The 20,797-nt window shown below is 45.0% G+C and overlaps 1 protein-coding gene and 1 long non-coding RNA gene across 4 annotated transcripts in view; one reads left to right on the top strand and one right to left on the bottom strand.

The window, feature by feature from the left end:
- The window catches only part of RSPO2 (R-spondin 2), a 155,591-nt gene that overhangs the window by 61,784 nt on the left and 73,010 nt on the right, over positions 1–20,797 (bottom strand). Inside the window, exons 4-6 of one of the 3 annotated variants that reach the window (XM_039521784.1) lie at positions 8,569–8,712; positions 4,254–4,442; positions 2,596–2,824 (exon numbers count right to left, since the gene is read on the bottom strand). In XM_039521784.1, the coding sequence (XP_039377718.1) occupies positions 2,748–2,824; positions 4,254–4,442; positions 8,569–8,712 (410 nt within the window). In that variant the 3' untranslated portion in view covers positions 2,596–2,747. Of the gene's footprint in view, positions 1–2,595; positions 2,842–4,253; positions 4,443–8,568; positions 8,713–20,797 lie in introns of those variants that run through there. The other 2 variants (XM_039521786.1, XM_039521783.1) reach the window with 2 other exon arrangements.
- The window catches only part of LOC120396744, a 34,589-nt gene continuing 25,273 nt past the window's right edge, over positions 11,482–20,797 (top strand). Inside the window, exons 1-2 of the long non-coding RNA XR_005593337.1 lie at positions 11,482–11,518; positions 11,738–11,932. This is a non-coding gene — a long non-coding RNA (uncharacterized LOC120396744). The remainder of the gene's footprint in view (positions 11,519–11,737; positions 11,933–20,797) is intronic.

The following is a 20,797-nucleotide window of genomic DNA, read 5'->3' on the forward strand; positions in this document are numbered from 1 at the left end:
GTTCCATGTGAACACTGCTGCAACTCAGTAAAAGTGCCAAAGTGAAGCTTAGCATATTACTACTTGAAGGCACAGTATGCCCACACTGGGACTTTCAATGTGATGCAGCAATGTCCAAATGGAACATTCCGGTGCAGCAAGCTTGTGCACTATAGATTCACACCCTGGCTTGTTACACAGTAACTTTCCAACTTGAGGGGGAGGGATAACTCAGTGGTTTGAGCATTGGCCTACTAAACCCAGGGTTGTGAGTTCAATCCTTAAGGGGGCCATTTATGGATCTGGGGCAAAAATCTGTCTGGTGATTGGTCCTGCTTTGAGCAGCAGGTTAAACTAGATTGCCTCCTGAGGTCCCTTCCAACCCTGGTATTCTATGTAGACAAACACTGCGACCACTATTGTGCAAACAGTTAAAATATAGAAGATACAACAAAGAGTCAGATTCAACTTTGGAGCTGAACTCATATTGGACAGAGAAAAGGCCACATCCTTCCATCCACTGTCTCTTGAGAAAGAGGGTACCTTTCAATGCTGTCCAGAGTTCTATAGGATCACACACCAGGATTCACTTATCATAAGCACTCTGTACAAAACCATTCAGGGAAAGAAAACCTTCAGGATGAGTCCTGAGACTCTGGGAAGGCAAGCAGGAATCTCCATGAAGTGGGAGGCCAAGAGATAGCAGCTATATTGAGTAGCTATAAGCTGCTTGGAAATAGTAGGTTTCACAACCACAGTCAATACTGCAGGCCTTCCACACTGAATGGAACTCTTGCATTTGTCTACAGTATATTTCTTGGTTATCTCGTGCAGGGGTTCTCAACCAAGGGTATGTGTAGCCCAGGGGGGCACACAGAAGTCTTCCAAGAGGTACGTCAACTCATCCAGATCAATATTTCTCAACCGGGCGGGGAGGTCACAAGTGCAGATCTGGCATTAGGGGGTGGCAACCACACCACAGGAGGCCCCACAAAGCTAAGTTACATGTTTCAGCCCTGCATGGTGGGGCACAGGCTTCAAGGGTACACTAATCTGGAAAGGTTTAGAACCACTGACTAGTGAATAAAATCTTCAATATGTTGTCAAAGAATTTAACTTGGGCATGACCCATGAATTTCTTGACTCAATATGAGAAGGCTTGCCATAGCTGCCTTACAATTAAATAGTGCCATGTGGGGGTCCTCTGTGAATCTTTCTTGCCTTAGATACAGACCACACTCACTCCAGGCCACTTCCATCACCATTGTGCTTTATTATATTGTTCTAGCAAGCCATTACTTGTAGTACTCTCTACATATTTACACATCCCAGCCAGCTCCCCCTCTTGCTTCTGGGAAAAAGATGGCGGCAGCAGCCAGCCCTACCTTCCTTCAGTGTCTCTACCCCTTTCAGGGCTTCCTTCCTCTCTATTTATCTGCTCCCAGCTGCTGGGGCTGCTTCTCCCTCTAATTAGCCCTTCAACTGTGGCTGCAGGTGTTAATTGATCCTCTATTTAGGTCCAATTAATCTTTATTGGTGGAGATTTAAGTGACAGGGTACTGGGTCAGCTCCTGCCTCAGGATTCCTGTCACACAGAGGAGACGAAGGATCAAATCCATGGGCTGGATGCCTAGACAAGGTTTCTCCCATTCTTTTAAAACTCAGACAGACAAGAGTTATAGACCCAGATATTAAACATTTCTGAAACAGGGTTGCTTCTGCACTAATGCACCCATATGAATACTGTGGGTCAATAGCAGATTCTATGGACCAAATTATCAGGAATTTGACTGAAAATGCACCTTTAAAAATCCATTTTCAGGGAACTCTCAACATAACTGCATAGGGGATGGAACTAGGGGGTGCTGGGAGTCCTGCTGCACCCCTTGGCTTGAAGTGTTTTTCATCATATACAGGATTTACAGTTTTGTTCAATGCTTCCCAGCACCCCCACTATACAAATTGTTCCAGCACCCTTGCATAACTGGACATTACATGCATGAATTCCTGTTTGCATACACAACTTCACCCCTGGGTCTCAAATCACATGGGGGAAGTGGTTGGGGTGGAAACCTATATGGTTGTATCTGTCCTATCTAGAGTCTGAACTGGAGAAAAAATATCTAGTATTCTCCCAAACTCCAACCTATAAACTAACCTCCATCCACCAGAAACACCAAAAGAAGGCCTCAAAACAAGAAGTAACTCAAAGTACAGTGTATAGATCTTCATAATGTGATCATCCCCTTCCTTTATTTTGTACCAGCAGAAAAATAGTTAAGAAATCAGCTCTCATCGTTATCACTTTTGGACCTCAGAATTAGCACATTACTGAAATAAACAGGCCAGTTTACAGATCTCATCTATTAGTTCAGGCCGTCTGGAAATACAAGCAAACATGATTACATTGGTTTACATGTTGTTTGCATTCTGAAAGTTATTGAGGAGCACTAAAGACTTAGCAAGAATAGACTCTGGGGCACAAGATGGCAGCCTCCAGGAAAAAATACCAGCTCACTGACCTACCATGAATCAGCCCAATTCAACCTCTGATTCTGCCTTTCCTGCCTGCCTCCTCTTTCCCTCCCTCCCCACCCCCGCCCAAATATACACCAATGCAGGACTGCTCCCCCAGTGCATTTCCTAGTAGTTTTTTCCCCCTGTTTAGTTTAAATGTCTCAGGAGGCAGGGCTTTCATCACTCCCCTTGGGCAATTCTTCCACACCATAACAGATCTTACTCCCAGAATGTTGTTTTTTTTCTGATATTCATCCGAAGTTTTTCCCTTTCTTAATGTGTCGGCTAATTACTCTTGAAAAAGTCATGGAAAATGGAAAGTCCAACTCTGAAACAAAAGCAGGGCTTTACAAATTGTAGATAAACACATAAATAATAAAAAAGATTAATACTGGATGTATGTTAAATTATAGTACAACTAATTTTAAAGCAGTATCAGGAGTCTTTATCATTGCTTCTTGTTTGGGCTACATTTAAATTGCTGACAAAATGGTATCAAATTATTTTCCAAAGGAGAAAGTGTTCTGCTGCTATTGTGTAAACAAAACATTAGTGGTTTGGAATGAACACTGTAGGGTGACAAGTATTTAACCACCTGATAAACAGGCATATTGGTATAAAATACTGTACTGATATGACAACAATATGCATTCGTTATTCATCAGATATTACTGATTTATTATATTGAAAGTAAAAATGATTTGCTTCACATTTCCTCCCTGTAAACAATGGATTAAAATTCCCATGTTTTAACTTTGTATAAAAATAGCGCTTAGATTTACAAGCAAAGTAGACTTGCAAGTAGTATATATATTTCCAGCTATTCAAAATTTGGATCACATAAAGCACTGTTGTCAGCCATAGATGCAACATAATGAGTTTCATGGTTTACTAACAGAATAGGTTAACAATAAGCCATAAATGAAGGTGGTAAAAGATAAAATTAGCTAAATCTAAGCAATAATGCTTGACTTGTTCAGTATGCCCTGTCTTTTTAAAAAAAGACATAGCATAGCTAGTAGTTTTGTTTAATGTGGTTTAAAGAGCTGAACATTTTTACCTGGTGCATAAACATATTGTATGTGTTGTACATACAATAAATGAAGACGCTGCATCAAGAGAGAGAAATTTTAAACCATTAGGATGAGATAGGTAGGAGTGTGGGGGCAGGGCCAGTGCTACCATTAAGACGAACTAGGCGGTTACCTAGGGCGCCAAGATTTGGGGACGCCAAAAAGCGGTGCCCCCAATTTTTTTTTAACAGCGGTTCCTCCCCGAGCGTGCAGTCACTGCTACACTTCCCCTGCCTCCCAGGCTTGCAGCGCCAATCAGCTGTTTGGCGCCGCAAGCCTGGGAGGGGAGGAGAATTAGAGCGGGGGCGGCATGCTCGGGGAGGACGCAGAGCAGAGGTGAGCTGGGGGGAGGTGCTGCCCGGCTACCCGGGGGTGGGGTTGCCACGGGGGGGGGCGCAAGGTGGAAGTTTTGCCTAGGGCGCGAAACTTCCTTGCACCGGCCCTGTGTGGTGGGAGAAGCAAAAGTGCCACTATGGATCACACACACACCCCTACCCCCCAGTGGACTGGCACTGTGTGCAGTAGTGTGGTTCTACTGCCTTTTTGCCCATGCATAACTGCACGAGATAGAGTAAGGGCAGGATTTTCTCTCTTGCTTGGACTATATAGCTCTGTTTTCCCAGTTATAAATGGGACTTAAATTAGAAAAGGCTCATAAAATTGTTTTGCGGGGAGTGTTCTTACCTCCTGGACAGTGCCTCACAGCCATTTTACATCTTCTGGACTCTGCAATGGTTGGGCAAGGTATTGTGTCCTTTGCCGGCTTTTTCACAATTTGCCTTGTTCTTGTTTCCAAACCCCATTTAAATCCACAGGTTTTGTTATTTCTGCTGCAAGTTCCCCATTCACTCCAGGGACCCACTTCACAGCCTTCTGATAAAGCAAAACAGGTCATAAATTAGTGGGCTTTGTCTGTATCTGTGTCTCTTTCTTTCACAATACATGGCAACTCTAATTAGCAAGAGTATTAAATTAGAAGTTATTGCTTGTAAAATTTATTGTTTGGTGATATTTCAGATTATGATCTTAGTTTGCAGTTTTTACAAGGCAATTGTGTCAGAAACGTGAATTGTCCTAAAAACTGACATAAACAACAACTAGCCAACCACAGACTCTTTGTAACAATTCCCTCTTCATGGCTTTCATTATTTTCATGGCTTTGTAACAATTCTCTCATCAACTGGTGCCTGTTTTATATTTGACACTATTTTATCCAGAAGATTCTAACTTGTATTTTTAGGCTGTTTATCCTTTGAAACTAAAAACGTTCATCCAGAAGTTACAATCTGTGTCTTCTACTCAAGCAGTGTACAAAGTAGTGTTTGTACCAAAAAGAATGGTCTTTTGAAACTTTGCTTGGTGGGCATATTCTGAGAGTGTAGTTCACATAGTGTTATTAGCAGAATGAATAAATGAATTAAAGAATCAAGATAAGGAGTTGGAAAAGGACAGAAGAAATAAAACACAAAACTATATGGTTAATCCACAAAAGCATAGGTATAGTAGCATTGTCAATGCCAACCATTCATAAAGAATGAGTCAGCCTTCCTGCCCGACCCCATCATGAGACTAACTTAAAAATCATGAAAAAAAATAACTTAATAATTAATAATGCTGGGTTCTCTTCATGTGTTCATGTTTTTTGAGCCTTTAGGTTCATGTTTTCCTCAGTCATAAAGGTTCAGTTTTTCAAATAAAAACAGAGTCTCACAAGACATGATTCCAGGTGTGAGGCAAATCCACAACCAAACCGGGGCTGCTCACTTAGCTGCCTCTCCAACATATCAATGACCAGGTTTGAGGCAGCCACTGAGGAGGAAGACCTTCTTGCAGACCCCCTGCTACACAACATCCTGCTTGGTGTGCAGGTGGTGGAGTCCCCCTCGGTGCACCAGAGGTTGGTCCTGGCTAGTGCAACCAGGATCAAAGAGCTCCTGGACTATGACTGAAGGGACTGGGTGGACTCCCTAGTGCTCAGCCAGTGCATGGGACTCACCACCCTCGTGTTCCCCATCGTGTGCTCCAGGAGGTATGTGCAGCCTTACTGCCCACCTATCACACTTTCCTCAAGTCCTGTAGGAGGATACTCCCCACCTGCACCTCACCCCTGGCCCTCCGGAACTCACCATCAGGCCCCTGCCCTGCACGCCTCCCCAGCCACCCCCAACATACCACCTGAACAACATGCAGCCAGTCTGCCTCTGAATCGCCCTCAGGAAACATCAGTATGCACTAGTGCTCCACACCCTGCATTTCCTTGCCCTCACGTTCCACCCTGACACCAATTGGAGGGAACTCCTACCACCCCAGGAGGGTAAATATTCCACTCTGATCCCCTGGCCCACTGGGGATATTAGTTGGTGGCTGTGAGCAAATGTGTACCTGGAACAGTTCACCACCTCCTCCCCTGACACCTGACCCTTCTGCAGTGAGAGGGAGACCCTGGTGCACATTTATATAGGGTGCATCAGACTGGAGAAGCTCTTCGTCCAGCTCCTCCAAAACCTTCCTAAGTTCTGGCTGCACTTTTCCCCACACGTCTTGTTCTATACACACCCTGTCTGTGATCCTATGAATTCATCAAACTCTTCCTGGTGCTGGCCAAGGTGGCCCTCTCCCATACCAGGAGGAGGAAGCTGGATTGGGGGGAGGTGGGACTTTGCGACTGGAAGTCTATTTCTGATCCCTTTTCAAGTCACATCTCCAGACAAAGTTCCTCTGGGCTGTGTCCACTGGCTCCCTGGAGAAGCAGTGAGTGCTGTCTGAGGTTCTCTGCTTGGTGTCTCCCTTTGGATCCCAGATTTTATCCCTGTGACCAGGGCCGGCTCCAGCTTTTTTGCCACCCCAAGCGGCGATCATGGAAAAAAAAAACCCGCTATCGGCAGCAGTTCGGCGGCTGCTCTACCGCACCGCTTCATTCTTCAGCAGCAATTCAGTGGCGGGTCCTCCCCTTTGAGACAGGCTGAGGGACCCGCCACCGAATTGCCGCCGAAGACTCGGACGTGATGCCCTCTTCCATGGGTTGCCCCAAGCACCAGCTTGCTGCGCTGGTGCCTGGAGCCGGCCCTGCCTGTGACCTTCACTCCCATCCCTGTTTTTTTCTTTTGCTGTCCCTTGTCATTAATTGATGCCTGGGTCTGGTGCCTCCTCCCTCTTATGCTGCACACCCGCCTATCCCCAGAGCCTCAATGGGTTCCCCTCCAACAGAACTGTAGTGAGCATGCCGGCATACAGCAACAACCCAGCTTTACTGTCTTACCCCTCCCAGAGCCTGCAGTGACTCAGCCATCAAGCATGTGGCAGCAACCTATCCCTGAGTGGAGCCTGGGTCAGATGACCCCCCAGGCTCTGATATTTTCCCAGTCCTGCCAGAGCTGTAGATCGGTCTGTACAACAGCATTACCTGTCCAGGAACCCTCTTGCTATCTCCCAATGTATCAGATTCTCTCAGCCTGCTCCTGCCCCAGCCTGGCCCAAGCCCTGTTCCAGTCTTGTCCTGGCCCTGCTCTGACCTTGCTCCAGGCCTTGCCTCCACCTCCTGACCCCATGGGACTCTGACCACCCAGCTGTGACTTTTGGCCTGTATCTGGGCTCCAGGTATAGTACTGATTTGGTTTCTAACCATCCAGCTTCAACCTCCGGCCTGCAGCTGGACTCTGGCTACAGTACTACTTCTGGCTTGTCTACAGACTATGATCTCGGTTCTGACCCCAGCCTGTCCTTGCATCTCGGTTGCAGCGCTACCCTCAGGCCGGGCCCGCCCTGACATCTGGCGTCAACCTCTGCTGTGACCATTAGGCATGACTATCAGGAGACAGCGCCTCACTTTACGAGCTGGAGCTTTAACAAAAATATCAAATATCATGAGACTCACTCAGGAGTCAGCAATGCTGGCTCAGTTTTATAAACTTTAAACTTTATAAGTTTTAAATTGGGAGTCACTTCTTTTCTGAAGTAAATCCAAAGCAATGGTAGTAATTCAGTTCAGTAGCTTTACAGAATCTGCAATTAGTACTCACTGTACTCTTGCAGATGGGAGCAATTCAGACATTGGGAGGTGCTGAGGTGAATTCAGTTTTCCTATATCTGTCCTTTAATCCTAGCCCAGGTGGCCTGTGTACATGTGCTTCCACATACACACACATTTCCTCTTGGCTGTCGGGCCTCGCAAGGAGTAACCCCCTGCCAGGTTTCATGTGCTCCTATTTTTCCCTTTGACATCTTGAGGATACAGGGGAGAGGCAGAGAGAACACACTGGGATTAGCAGCACTACTAAGGCCACCCAGCAAGGACCAGGAGCTGGAAAGACAAATCCCCTCTCTGCTCCCATCCTGCACTCTACACATGTGACATGGGAAAGAAAGAGGGCTTCAGAAAAAGCTGAATGAATTCAGAGTTAAAATTCCCTGCTCAGTATGAACTCAGCCAGTCCTGTGGCTGGGCAATGGATATTGCATGGGTAGACTTAGGAGTGCACCAACCCCATAATTAATTAATTATATTATATTATATTTATTTTAAAGGCCTGGTTTATAAGTTTTCAGGAGGATGAGGTTTTTAAAAAGCCAAGGTATAAGACCCTGATGATGGTGATGTAACAAAATTGACCAAACTCTGGTGTAGGGGTAGGGCAGAGCACCCCAATATTGTGCTGTTTAAAAATCTAGAGAAAGTCACAATGTTAGAGAGAGTGATGTTTTTCTGAGAACAGTGACTAATTTATTGAGATTAAAAAAAGACAGCTGGATTACATTAGTAGTTTCATCTAGTATATATACACCAATGTTAGCAAGAAAAAATATTGTGCGATGTAATTACTTGAACTTGTCCACTTTAATATCTAGAGAATTCAAAATGTCAACACAAGACTATTATAAATTTAAATCCCAATTTATAAGACATTTTAGAATCAGAAGTGCAGAATAAATCGAGCAGGCATTTCATAAAGATACAGATATTAAAATAACTGCTATGATAGAGTTGTGCAAAGACACTTACCCACACATTCCATAGTTTCATCTAAGGATGCAAATCCATCCGGGCATTCTCCAAAACAACGGCCTCTGTGTAAGTAAAAGCCAGCTTTGCATTTGGTGCAAAAGTCTCTGCTAAAGCAAGAGTCGCAGTTTTCTATTCTGCATCCTGAGACATATTTTAAAAGTTTTCAGTTAGAATAAGGCCAAACATGAAAGCAATTAAATAGCAAAAATAGAAGAGTTTAAAAAAGGGATGCCGTCAACCTGAAATCCACCCAGTATTTAAAAAAAAATTACCTTTGGCTACCACATTTGCCCCAGAACCCTATTTTCTGTGATTCTAGAACTACATTTTCCTATTTTTTAAAAATAGATATTTTTCTCTTCCTTATTGCTGTATTAAAGTTACGCCCAAACAACAGAAACTGACTCAACAGTGGAAATTGTGAAGCTGATTATGCACAAAGTGCTGCCAAATGCAAAAAGAAGTTAAAATGTCTATTTTTTCTCTTGCCTTAGATGTTAAACAGTAGGTACAATAAAAAATTTTAAAAGTGCAACTTTTGAGTTGATTATCCTCCTGTGTGGGATAACATTGGGTTTAATAGAACTATATTTTGTTGTGGTTCCCCTCCCCATACACACATACACACTTGTATTTAAACACATTTGTGGGAGAAAAGGGGGAGAGGGAGATATTTAGAGAAAGAGGAACAGATAATGTGCTAACATATATCATTATTGCCTATCATTGCATATAGGGTCTAAATAATTTCCGTTAGTTGACCATGAACAGAATATTTGCAGCCACCTGAGAATGCTTTCTTATGCTATGTTTGATTTCTAAACTCACATATGAATCCATATGCTATGGTACAGATACACAGTTCTTCCAGATTTTATTTGCAAATAGCATTAAGCACCCAGTATCTTGACTTTCTGCTTCTCTTTTTGTTAGAAATATATGTGCCATATATCTCTTCTACAGCATGTGTAAGTAGCTTCCAGGCGGCATCTCAGGATTTTGATTTCCGTCCTCAGTTGCTGACTAGATTTTTCTCCCCATTTCTAAAATATAGAGTCACAGTGCTATCTGTTTCAGAGTAGCAGCCGTGTTAGTCTGTATCCGCAAAAAAAACAGGAGTACTTGTGGCACCTTAAAGACTAACAAATTTATTTAAGCATGAGCTTTCGTGAGCTACAGCTCACTTCTTCGGATGCTATCTGTGCTGAGGATGCTGAAACTATTCTATACTGGTTGTTTTTACTAACTACCCAGCTATCGTTACATATCAAGCTGATGCCTTTGTGTTACTTAGGTCTACATTCAGGGCTGGCTCCAGACCCCAGCGCGCCAAGCGCGCGCTTGGGGCGGCGTGCCGCGGGAGGGCGGCAGGCAGCTCCGGTGGACCTCCCACAGGCGTGCCTGCGGAGGGTCCGCTGGTCCCGCGGATTCGGTGGAGCATCCGTAGGCACGTCTGCAGGAGGTCCACAGGAGCCGCGGGACCGGCGACCTCCAGAGCGCCCCCCGCGGCGTGCCGCCCTGCTTGGGCCGCACAATTCCTAGAGCCGCCCCTGTCTACATTGCTGCTGCTCTTGTGTGTTCCAGAAGCAATGTTCAAGGACCAATCTGTTAAAGTCTCAAGAAATTGTTTCTCAACCTTCTGTTTACAAGACATCATATGACCCAGTTTATATACGAGTCACCCACTCTGTTTTAAATAGGAAAAAGGTAACTAAATCTAATTTTGCTGAGGCGATATAAGCTAAGACAAAGTATAGACTCTCCCTCATCCCAAGGACTCTGATCTGGTCCTACGCACAGAGCAGGATGCTGGCAGGGAAGAGGCTTCTGCTTCCTAAAGCAACACATCTGGGGACCAATCTTTCACTTCTTGTGCTTCCTAAACTTTCACTGGACCTCTAGAATATTAGCTTTCTGATACAGATAGTAGAGATATTACTAAAAAGATGATTATGGGTGTTTATTACTTGAAAAAAGAAAGGTAAACATTCAGAAATCAGTCACCATGAAAACCTTTAAGATAGACACGTCAGACATTGAGTTAGTATATAAAACAGGAATATAACTTCCTGGTTTATAAATGAGCCATCACGCATGAAAAGGGGGATAGGTGATTTAGAGAGAGAGAAATTTAGATCTACACAAACACACACAGAGGTCTGAAAACTAGGAATAATTAAATATAATAGCATTGCTGTTTCTGCAAGGTTTTGGTTAGCAAAAAGTCTCAACACACACACACGCCAGGGCAAAATGTTCAAAATATAACAAAAAAATCCACTGATAAAATAAGAGTCACACACATTATAAATCATGAATATTATTTGAAATATTTTATTCCTTTTAAAAATATATAAACTGCATCAATATATCCATCCTTAGCATCAGAAAGCATTTGGAATTCATTTTATGCAACATTGTATTAGTTTTTGCCATTACTTATGTCATGCATTTCTTTTTCACTCTTTCCAAAGGAGCAAGTTGATCCAGTGTGGTACTTCTGAAATAGCTATCTGTAAATTCCTCTAAGAACTTTGCAAGATTATAAATTCTTTAAATACAAGGACTTTAGTATTTATTCTTAAACCTTAGAGGGCCAAAAGTTACAGTAGGGCCACTTAAATTGATGGGACATTTTATCTTCTGCAGCAGTTAGGGAAACACAAGGCATTTTACAGCGAGTCTCTATTGTGACATTGAACTATAATGTAGGCAGTTTTCACAGGAAAAGTAATTTGATCTTTGGGACCCCTTTGTGATTATGTGTAACCCACATGCCTAATAGGGAAATATCTCTTTAAGAGACCCATTTGGGGGAGGTAGGAGTGAGTTGTGTCTGGGCCATTGTTGCTAGACAGATTTAGCACTCCACATCCAGAAGCTTCTGGAATTGGGTGTGGTAGTTTTGGTGCCTGTTGGGGTCAGACTCTGAAGCATTTTGCAGCAGGTTAGTGATATTGTTAACCCTCTAATAGGGAAGCATGGACAATGCTAATTATAGCAAGGGGAAACTGGAAGGGGAAAATAACTTGTATTTTAATTGTATGCTTTGAATATTGTTTTGATTTTAGCCAAACTGTTCTAGTTAAATTGTCTCAAGTAGTCTGATTCACCAACTTTTCTTTAAATGTAATAATGGGGAAAGTTTTGTATTTTCTTGAAACAGGGTTTTCTTTAAATCTATACACTTAACTGAGTGATTGGTTAATGAGTTAGCTGACTGGCTAGCAGTGATTTCAGCAGAGGAAGAGTCTGCATGGATTCCAGCTGAAGATTCCTATAAGCAAGTGGAGAGAAGATGTTGTTTTAGACTCAGCAGACTGTATAGATTTGGTGATCAAAGACTCTAACTGAGACTGAGGTGAGCATGTATAACTGTGAAAGTAATGTATCAGAGGGGTAGCCATGTTAGTTTGGATCTGTAAAAGCAGCAAAGAGTTCTGTGGCACCTTATATACTAACAGAAGTTTTGGAGCATGAGCTTTCGTGGGTGAATACCCACTTGGTCGGATGCATGCATCCAAAACTTCTCTTAGTCTATAAAGGACTCTTAGGACTCTTTGCTGTGAAAGTAATGTCTGTGGATTATAAAATAGCCAAGTCATGCTGTAAACATTAGATCTGTATTTGTTTATCATAAGATTTTATAATGTTATTTAATTAAATTATTTCTTTAGTTCCTTTTGGGACTTGAATGTGGGGAGGCTGACCCTGTACAATCCTTGCTGAAAATCCTTGGAGACTGATCTCTGGGTCTCCAGCTACTTTCTATGGGAGTTGGATGGTTTTTTTAAGCCACTGGAGACAGGAAATGAAGTGAACTCCAGCCCCCCCAAACAGGGCCGGCTCCAGACCCCAGCGCGCCAAGCGCGCACTTGGGGCGGCGTTCCAGCGGGAGGGTGGCAGGAGGCTCCGGCGGACCTCCCGCAGGCATGCCTGCGGAGGAGCCGCTGGTCCCGCGGCTCCAGTGGAGCATCCACAGGCATGCCTGCGGGAGGTCCACTGGAGCCGCAGGGCCAGCGGACCCTCCAGAGGCACGTCTGCGGGAGGTCCACCGGAGCCGCGGGACCAGCGACCGCTAGAGCGCCCCCTGCGGCGTGCGGCTGTGCTTGGGGCGGCGGAAGTCCTAGAGCCGCCCCTGCCCCCAAAAGGTTACATATGCAGAGCTCAAAATTAGCTTATTGAGGTCTTCAACATACTATATGTAATAATATAGCTGCCATGTGGAAGCAACAGCTCTTCAGGCTCTACCTCTCTTTTACAGATCTATCTATCTTAGGCTATGTCTACACTATAAGCTAGGGGTGTGATTCCCCTGCTTGTGAACACAAACTCATGCTAGCTCTCAAAGCTAGTGTGTGTATAAATAGCAGTGTAGCTACGGTAGCACTGGTGGTGGTAGCGGCGGTACGTCTGAGCCATGCAAAGTAAAACTTGCCTGAAACCCATGGGTATATACTTGGCACAGCTCAGACATGCATCCACTGCCACTTCCCATACTACCCTGGCTGCACTGCTATTTATCCTCAAACTAGCTAAATGAGAGCTAGCATGACTATGCGTACACGGGCAGAGGAATCACATCCATAACTCAGTGTAGACATAGCCTCATGGCTCCCATTACCTTAGCATCTGATGCTCAAAATCTTTTAATGTATTTATCCTCACAACATCCTTGTGAAGTAAGGAAGTGCATCTCCCCATTGTACAGCTGGAACCCTGAGAGACTAAGTGATTTTCCCAAGGTCACACAGGGAGTCTGTGGCAGAACAGGAAATTGAACATAGGTCTTCCAGATCCCAGGCGTTAATAACCCCCTAACTCCTGACCATTCAGTCTTTCTATGTGCGTAGTCTGCTGTTAGTACTAGTCCCAGGGGAGCCTCAAAATGACATTCAGATCCTTAAAATTTAGTTGCCAAAAAGGGGCTAGTTAGCTGCCTGCTGTATCATTTCCTCTACTTTTATGCCTGAATGGATCTCCTAGGGGCCTAGCATCTGTGTATGGGGAGAAGGCTAGGAAGTGATGGCCAGTGAGAACATGTATCAGCTTCCACCCATCAACCCTGATCCTGAGTTAGCTACTCCCTGCAGGAAATAGATTTCCACAGTCCTCACTCAGGCAAAACTCCTATTAAAGTCAACCTAAATTGCTTCATGTCTGCAAAAGAAACTGAGATCCTTGGTTGGAAGATAACAGAAATATTTATTATTATAACTAATAATGGCAGGAATTTTGTCTGGGTTAAGGACCAGACCCTTAATACTTAATCTACAATGCATGTGGATTGCAATTTAAGAGCCTGACCCTGCAAAGCCTCTCCCAGGTTAGCAAGCACTTTCAAGATGAGGCCATGAGGTGACTTGCTTTGATGATAGTCCTGCAACAGTTAATTGCAATGCACGTTTGTTATATTCAACATGCATTGCAAATATTTCATTAATTGCAATGCTTGAATCAAATGTCCAGTATGTTTAAATATTCATAAAAACATTTGCTTCTTGCCCACCCACACAAGACAGTTTGAAAGGACATCAAGGTTTTTCCAAATAATTTAGTCCAATGATGAGGTGCAAAACAGAACATGAAAAGAAATTAGCATCATGTGACCCTCCCTCACATCCAAGTGACGCAAATGTACACTTGAAATAATGCATTAATTATTACTTCCAAAACGGGGAGGGAATAACATGTTTTGAAGTTGATTTCATTTCTAGATGATCTGGTGGTTCCTTCTGGCCTTAAAATTATGACTCATTTATGTACTGTTGTTTTAAATGAAAAATCACTTGCTAAAAGCACCCTTTGATAAAAGTGTTAAATTCTTGCTAGATTAATTTTCACTTCACCTGACTTTATGGAAACTCCCTTAAAACCTTGCCTGATTTGGTTTAACAAAACATATGCAAAGAGCATGTTTAAAAATTAATTAATAATTCTATTCCATTTCGGTTTCTGGATCATAATTCAAAACTCCTATCTTATTTCCATCCTTTCTTTTGCCTTTTTTGGCAGTTCAGAGTCGTTGGTTTTTTTGTTTGGTTGGTTTGAGTTTTCGTTTTATTGTATTACCGCAAAGTCCCCAATGTTATAATTATATTATGGAGGCACCGGTAGCAGCTCCATAGTTAAGGTTGAATTGAGATTTCCACTTAAAGCAGTTCATTCTTTTTTTTTCTGATGAAGATGACTGATTCTGATTACCAGACTCTTACCATGTAACCTAGTCCAGATTCAATTTGAGCGGGGGGGGGGGGGTGCGGCAAAGATAATGAAAAAAACATTTCTGCACTATTTTAAGAGTTCTAAGACCCAGATACTCAGCTGTGTCACACTGCCACTCAGCACAGTACACTCCCAATAGCCTTAGGATTGCGGAGGGAAAATCCTCACCATAATTTATAATAGCCCCAAAAGGGCCATCAGCAGCCAAGGATCACCAGAGAGTAGTGCACAGTGACCACTCCTCATCCTTGATGCAGCCACAGCACATCCTCTACACAAGTCGGCTACTAGAGGTCTTGAACCCAGGCCCACCAAGCATGAGCCTTATCCACTGCACTGGCTCATGATAAGGGAATTGCTGTTAATACCCAACCACCAGAAGCTACACTCACTGACTCAGTAGGCTCAAATGACTAACAGCAGACTGCTGATTGGGCACCAGTGGGTATAAAGCTTCCTGTTCCTGTCTCATCCCTTGTCTGAGTAACTAGTTGCTAGGCCTGTTGCTGCTCAGACCTCTGAGACCAATTCCCATCTTCCTCATCTGGTTCCTGCTCCTTGTTCTTGCTGTCTCGTCTTGCTCCTACTACCACACCTCATCCCAGTTCTTGTCACCATGCCTTGTCCTGATTCCTAGCCCTGACCGTACTTGCTGTTTCTGTCTTAGACCCTTAGCATGGCTTCTGACTGACTCTGGCTTTGACCCTTGGTGGGACTCTACTCCTGGATTCAACCACTTTGTCAGACAGCCCACATTATGGGCCCTGACAGCTTGCTCAAACCAACCTTGGTCTTCTCTGGGACTCATTATTGAACCCCCAGACCAACGATGGACACCAGTGGGGCTCCCATCCTGCCATCATCCCAGGGCCCTGTGAGTCCTCAGATGCAGATCACTGCCCTCCAGGCAGAGAACTAGTAACTGAGGAATCCAGTATGACATTTGCAGATGGGAAATCATTCCTTTCAGGAGCAAGCCACAGCACTCAGAGCAGCTGTGGGTAACCACTCATCTCTTATGACACCAGCTCAGGAGATAGGCCCCAGAGTTCCTTTGCCAGACAGATATGATGGCACCCTCAGTAATTTTCATGGGTTACTCCTAGGGGAATTCTATGCTACTGTGCATGCACAGAATTAATGTCCCCCGCAGATTTCTTTGCTTCCCTGCAGAAAAATGACTTTCTGATGAGAAGCAAAGGGAAGCCACAAGAGTGATCATAGGACCCTCCCCAGCAGTATGTTTTGGGTGTCCAGGGCAGCCGGCAGAGAGATAAATCACTGTGGGGCAGAGGGCAGGACTGGGAAAGACACGGCTGGTGCCTCATACCCGACAACAGGCTCAGCTGCTAATCCTGCCTGGGCTGGGGAGGATGGGACTTCCTCTTCCCCTGCATGACATCCGGGGCTGTGTCAGACCCACCCCCAGATTTCTCCCCTGGCTGTAGGAAGCTCTGCAAACTGCCCCCCATCCCACGCTTCCTGCGCCCATCACTCCTCAGCTGAAGGGGGAGGGATCACTGTTCAGGGAGCTGCTCCCCCATCCACCCAACTCCAATGCATCCAGACCCCCTCATACCCAGACCCTCCCAGCGAGCCTCACCCCCATCCCTGCATCCAGACCCCCCCTCAACAAGCCCCACTCCCCCTGCACCTGGACCACCCCAACAAGCCACCCGCACCCAGATCCCCACCCTACCAAGCCCCAATCAGCTTCACCTGGATCCCCACCCCACTGAGCCCCACTCCCCCAGCATCTGCCGCCCCACTAAGCTCCCCACACCCAGACCCCTCCACTGAGCCCCAACCACCTTCACCCAGATTGGCCCACACAGAACCCTCTCCACTCATACCTAGATCCTCCCACACTAAGCCCCTCCACACTTGGATCCTGCCTTGCTGAGCCTGCCTGTCCTCACCAGCTGCACCTGGCATGGAGGGGCAGGGTCCTGGGGTGTTTCTGGGGCAGGCCCGGTCCTTGTGTTGTGTCAGGGTTAGGTGCAGCCTCACCACTGAGTCCATGTCTGGGAGGTAGGGGGGAGCTGTATAGTGATCTCCCACCCCTGTGCAGCCAGTAGCCTGTGCTCCCCAATGCCATGCCTCCACATTTATTTGACAAATAAAATTTGCAGAATTTTAAAATACTGTGTGCAGAATTTTTAATATTTTTTTTGGTGCAGAATGCCCTCAGGAGTAATGGGTTTATTACCCAGTGCAGACTCCTGTTTATGCTCCAGCCCCAGGAGTAATTCACAGACCAAGTTAAAATGTAGTTAGTACTGAGCCTGCTTACTGGGGAGGTCCTGGCATGGGCCTCTTGCTTTTTTAGAACAGAATCACTTGGTATTGACCAACTGGGACTCATTCTTACAAACATTTGCCAGTATTTTCAATCACCCTCATAAAGCCCACATGGCAGAGACTGCCTTCTGAAAGCTTCAGCAAACCCTGGGGTCAGCCTCTTCCTATGTCACCCCATTCAGACATTTGGCCACAGATATCACCTGGAATTATGCGGCACTCCTCCATCAGTTTTGGCTCAGGCTTTGCAAAGAATTAAAAGACAAGCTGGCACAGATGGTCCCACTGACAAACTCACCCCACCAGTTTATAGGCCTTCATGGACCCATGTATCCAAATAGAAACCAGACTGCACGACCAACAACTGGAATGAAGGAGGAGACCATCCACTTCCAGCATTTAGCCAAATGTCCTCAGGGCCAAATGTCCTCAGGGCCAAGCGAGTCTTCCCTGGGTAGAGTCCATACCAGCTGACATACCATGGCCCTGCCTATCCCCAAGTGAATGAGATTCGGAAGACAGGAGAACCTCTGCTTCTATTGTGGAGGAGCAGGGCATGCAATATGTAAGTGTCCTTTCAATTCCCCTGCTAACCTGATGACAGGGAAGAGGCTAACACCACCACCAATCAAGTCTGGGTACCATGAAGGAGAAACCCCAAGATTATGCTAACTCAAGAATTTCTCATCCATTTCCATATCTCCATCTCCACTGCAGTTGCAGATTGTGCAGTCAGAGCAGGATTTTCCAATACAATGGGCCTTGATTGATTTAGGAACAGGGGACAATTTTATGGATTTTTTTTGTGGGCTTGGACATCAGTCTCTCAATATAACCCAAGGGTAACCGGTAGAAAGAGTACATGGGTCTCGACTGGCATCAGGCCTGGTTACACAGAGACTGCATCACTGGAAGTGGTGACTGTGGATCACCTCAAAGTCCTACAGTTTAACATTATTTCCTCCTAACATTTCACCTTGGACTTTTTAGGGTCACTGCAGCTTATTCTTCACAATCCCCATATTCTGTGGTCTCAATGAGTTACTGCCTTTCCATCAAGCTTCCATAGGGACAATTCCCTTCTTGTTCAAGAACTTGAAACCCTAGAAATAAAGCCAGAGGGTTCCATTCCTGTAACCCAGATGTTCCCCACACATGACAGCAACCCTGTTGGACCTAGAAACTCCATCCCTGCACAATAAATCAAATCTTACTGTAAAATACCAAGAGTATCATGATATCTTAAAAAAATGAAACACAGACTCAGTACCCCTGCATTGTGTTAACAATTGCCCATCGACCTTTAGCCCAGAACCAAGGTCTGAAGCAGAGTTAGCAATGTTAAGAGAGTACCTCCAGGAAAACCTAGCAAAAGGTTTCAGCTGCTGCTGTACCTCTTCTGTACTTTTGGTGAAGAAGAAAAAGACTACAGATAGTGCTTAATTTGCACCAGGCCTGAGCCCCGGCACCTCTAGGGTTGGCAGTTCATAGCCCCAGCACCTCTGGGCTTGCTGCTTCAGTTATGAATGTAAAAAAAATTGCTTGAGACCTGGCACCCCTTTCATTAAAAATTAAGCACTGGGTACTGCACCAAATAACTAAATATAATCAGTACCCCTTACCATTAATCTCACTGCTCCTGGATAGGTATTAACTGGACCTTAGACGAGCACATAATCTAGTTTGAATCAGGGAGGGAGATGAGTGGAAGACAGCCTTTAGAACAAAGTATGGACACTTTGAGACTTTGGTAATGCCCTTTGGACTCACCAGTGCTGCTGCCACTTTCCAGCATCTGATCAACAACATTTTTCAAGATATCCTAGACCAGTTTGTAGTGGCATAACCAAATGATATCTTAGTCTATTCCAGTAATCAAGCAAAGGGCCTGAGCAGGGACCAGGATCTAATTGCAAAGCTTTTGCCAAATTTAGCATTTTTGGTCCAAGAGTTCCTCTGATTCCACAGGCTAAAAGATCACACAAACTTAAGGAACTCAGTTTTAAGATCTCTGGCATCGGAGCCTTTCTAAATAAAGCTGGGGAGCAAGTTATTTACATTTTTCATAATTTTTGCCACAGAAGTCAATGGAAAATTATCTCAACTGTGGGCTTCCAGACACAGAAAGACAACTGCCTAAGGGGTACTAGAGTTGGGAAGAGCAGGAGCACAAAGGTGGCAAGTCCATGGGTGGGGGGGTGAGGAGCAGGAGCAGAGGGAATGTGGCAGGGGAGAAGAGTGGCAGGATAGCCTAGTTGGAGGAGAATTGAGAGGGTGTGCCTACACAGCAAAGAAAAACCCATGGCTGGCCCAGGCCGGCTGACTCCAGCTTGCAGGACTCAGGCTGCAAGGCTGTTTCAGTGCTGTGTAGACTTCCAAGCTCGAGCTGGATACTGGGCCCTGGGACCCTGTGGGGTGGGAACCCAAGCCCAGAAGTCTACACAGCAATGTAATAGCCCCACAGCCGGAGCCCTGTGAGCCAGAGTCGGCTGAGATAGGTCTGCCATAGGTTTTTCTTTGCTGTGTAGACATACCCATAGGTGCACTAGCACTTCGCTGTCATCTCCAGCTGACAGACCCACTAAACTTGAGGTGGCGTTGGTTCTATAAGCTAAAGAAGATGTGTGGTAAAGAGGTCTGGCTTCTCAGGAACTTGGGTGAGCAGCCTGTCTGATGTTTGAGAAGAGGTCCCCTCAGACTCTGTAGGAGGAGTGCTCCACTGCAGTACACCATCCCTAGCTTGTGCAGTAGCACTCCCCTCTGGCACCCCAAAGGATCAAGTGGTTCCCTACCTCTTCCTCCTCCTGTACTCAGCTCCCCATACCCCACATAGTCCCACCTCACCTCCATGCCCGCCATTCCCTTTAGCCCTGCTCAGCCTCATACCTCCCCATGTATCCTGCCCAGCGATTTCCCCTCCATCCAGGAACCCCTGATGCATCCTTCTCCTTGTTCTGCAGTGGCCAGCTGGTCTCCCCTGCTCCACCAAACTTAATCTTTGGAGGCCATCTGATCATTCAGACCTAGTTACACCTATCTGACCTGGACATATAAAGAAAACTATGTTTTTTAAAAACCTCTACAATTATATAATTATTCATGCTAAGTGTGCAACTAGTCACCCACATTTTCAAAGAGAGCTACAGAAGAGCAACAATAGAAGCCTAGAAAGGTTTATCCACCAAACCCATTTCCAGTCACAGGAATGGTTATAATATCATAACTTCCATCACTGGGAGTTATTAGGGGAGAGGGGCTTAATGATACTGTTGTCTGCCTTGTGAAACTGAGCTGGGCAGAAATTGTCCAGAAATGCATGGAGTCAGGGCTGGCTCCAGAGTCCAGGCACCAGCGGAGGAAGCACATGCCTGGGACAGCACATGCTAAGAGGTGGCATTCTTGGTCTGAGTGGCTTTTTTTTTTTGCTTGGGTTGGCAAAAATGGTAAAGCCAGCCCTGCATGGAGTACCCCATTGCTTAGGCAAAACAAAGTTAGAAAACTTCTCCCTTCGTAAAAGCTGATATTTTAATTTACAGAGCAGAATTTTTTTTTAAAAAAAATCACACCTAAAAGGGAAAAAAAAATCACCACTTCTAACTTCTCCAATGTGAGGTCAAATCACATTGTGCAATCTCTTAATTCATCATGACAGAACTGCAAGGACCTGGAATTCCAGCGGTATGTCTACATTGCAATTAAA

The sequence above is a fragment of the Mauremys reevesii genome, linkage group 2, assembly GCF_016161935.1.
Source record: "Mauremys reevesii isolate NIE-2019 linkage group 2, ASM1616193v1, whole genome shotgun sequence".
In the NCBI taxonomy this organism is placed as follows: Eukaryota; Metazoa; Chordata; order Testudines; family Geoemydidae; genus Mauremys; species Mauremys reevesii.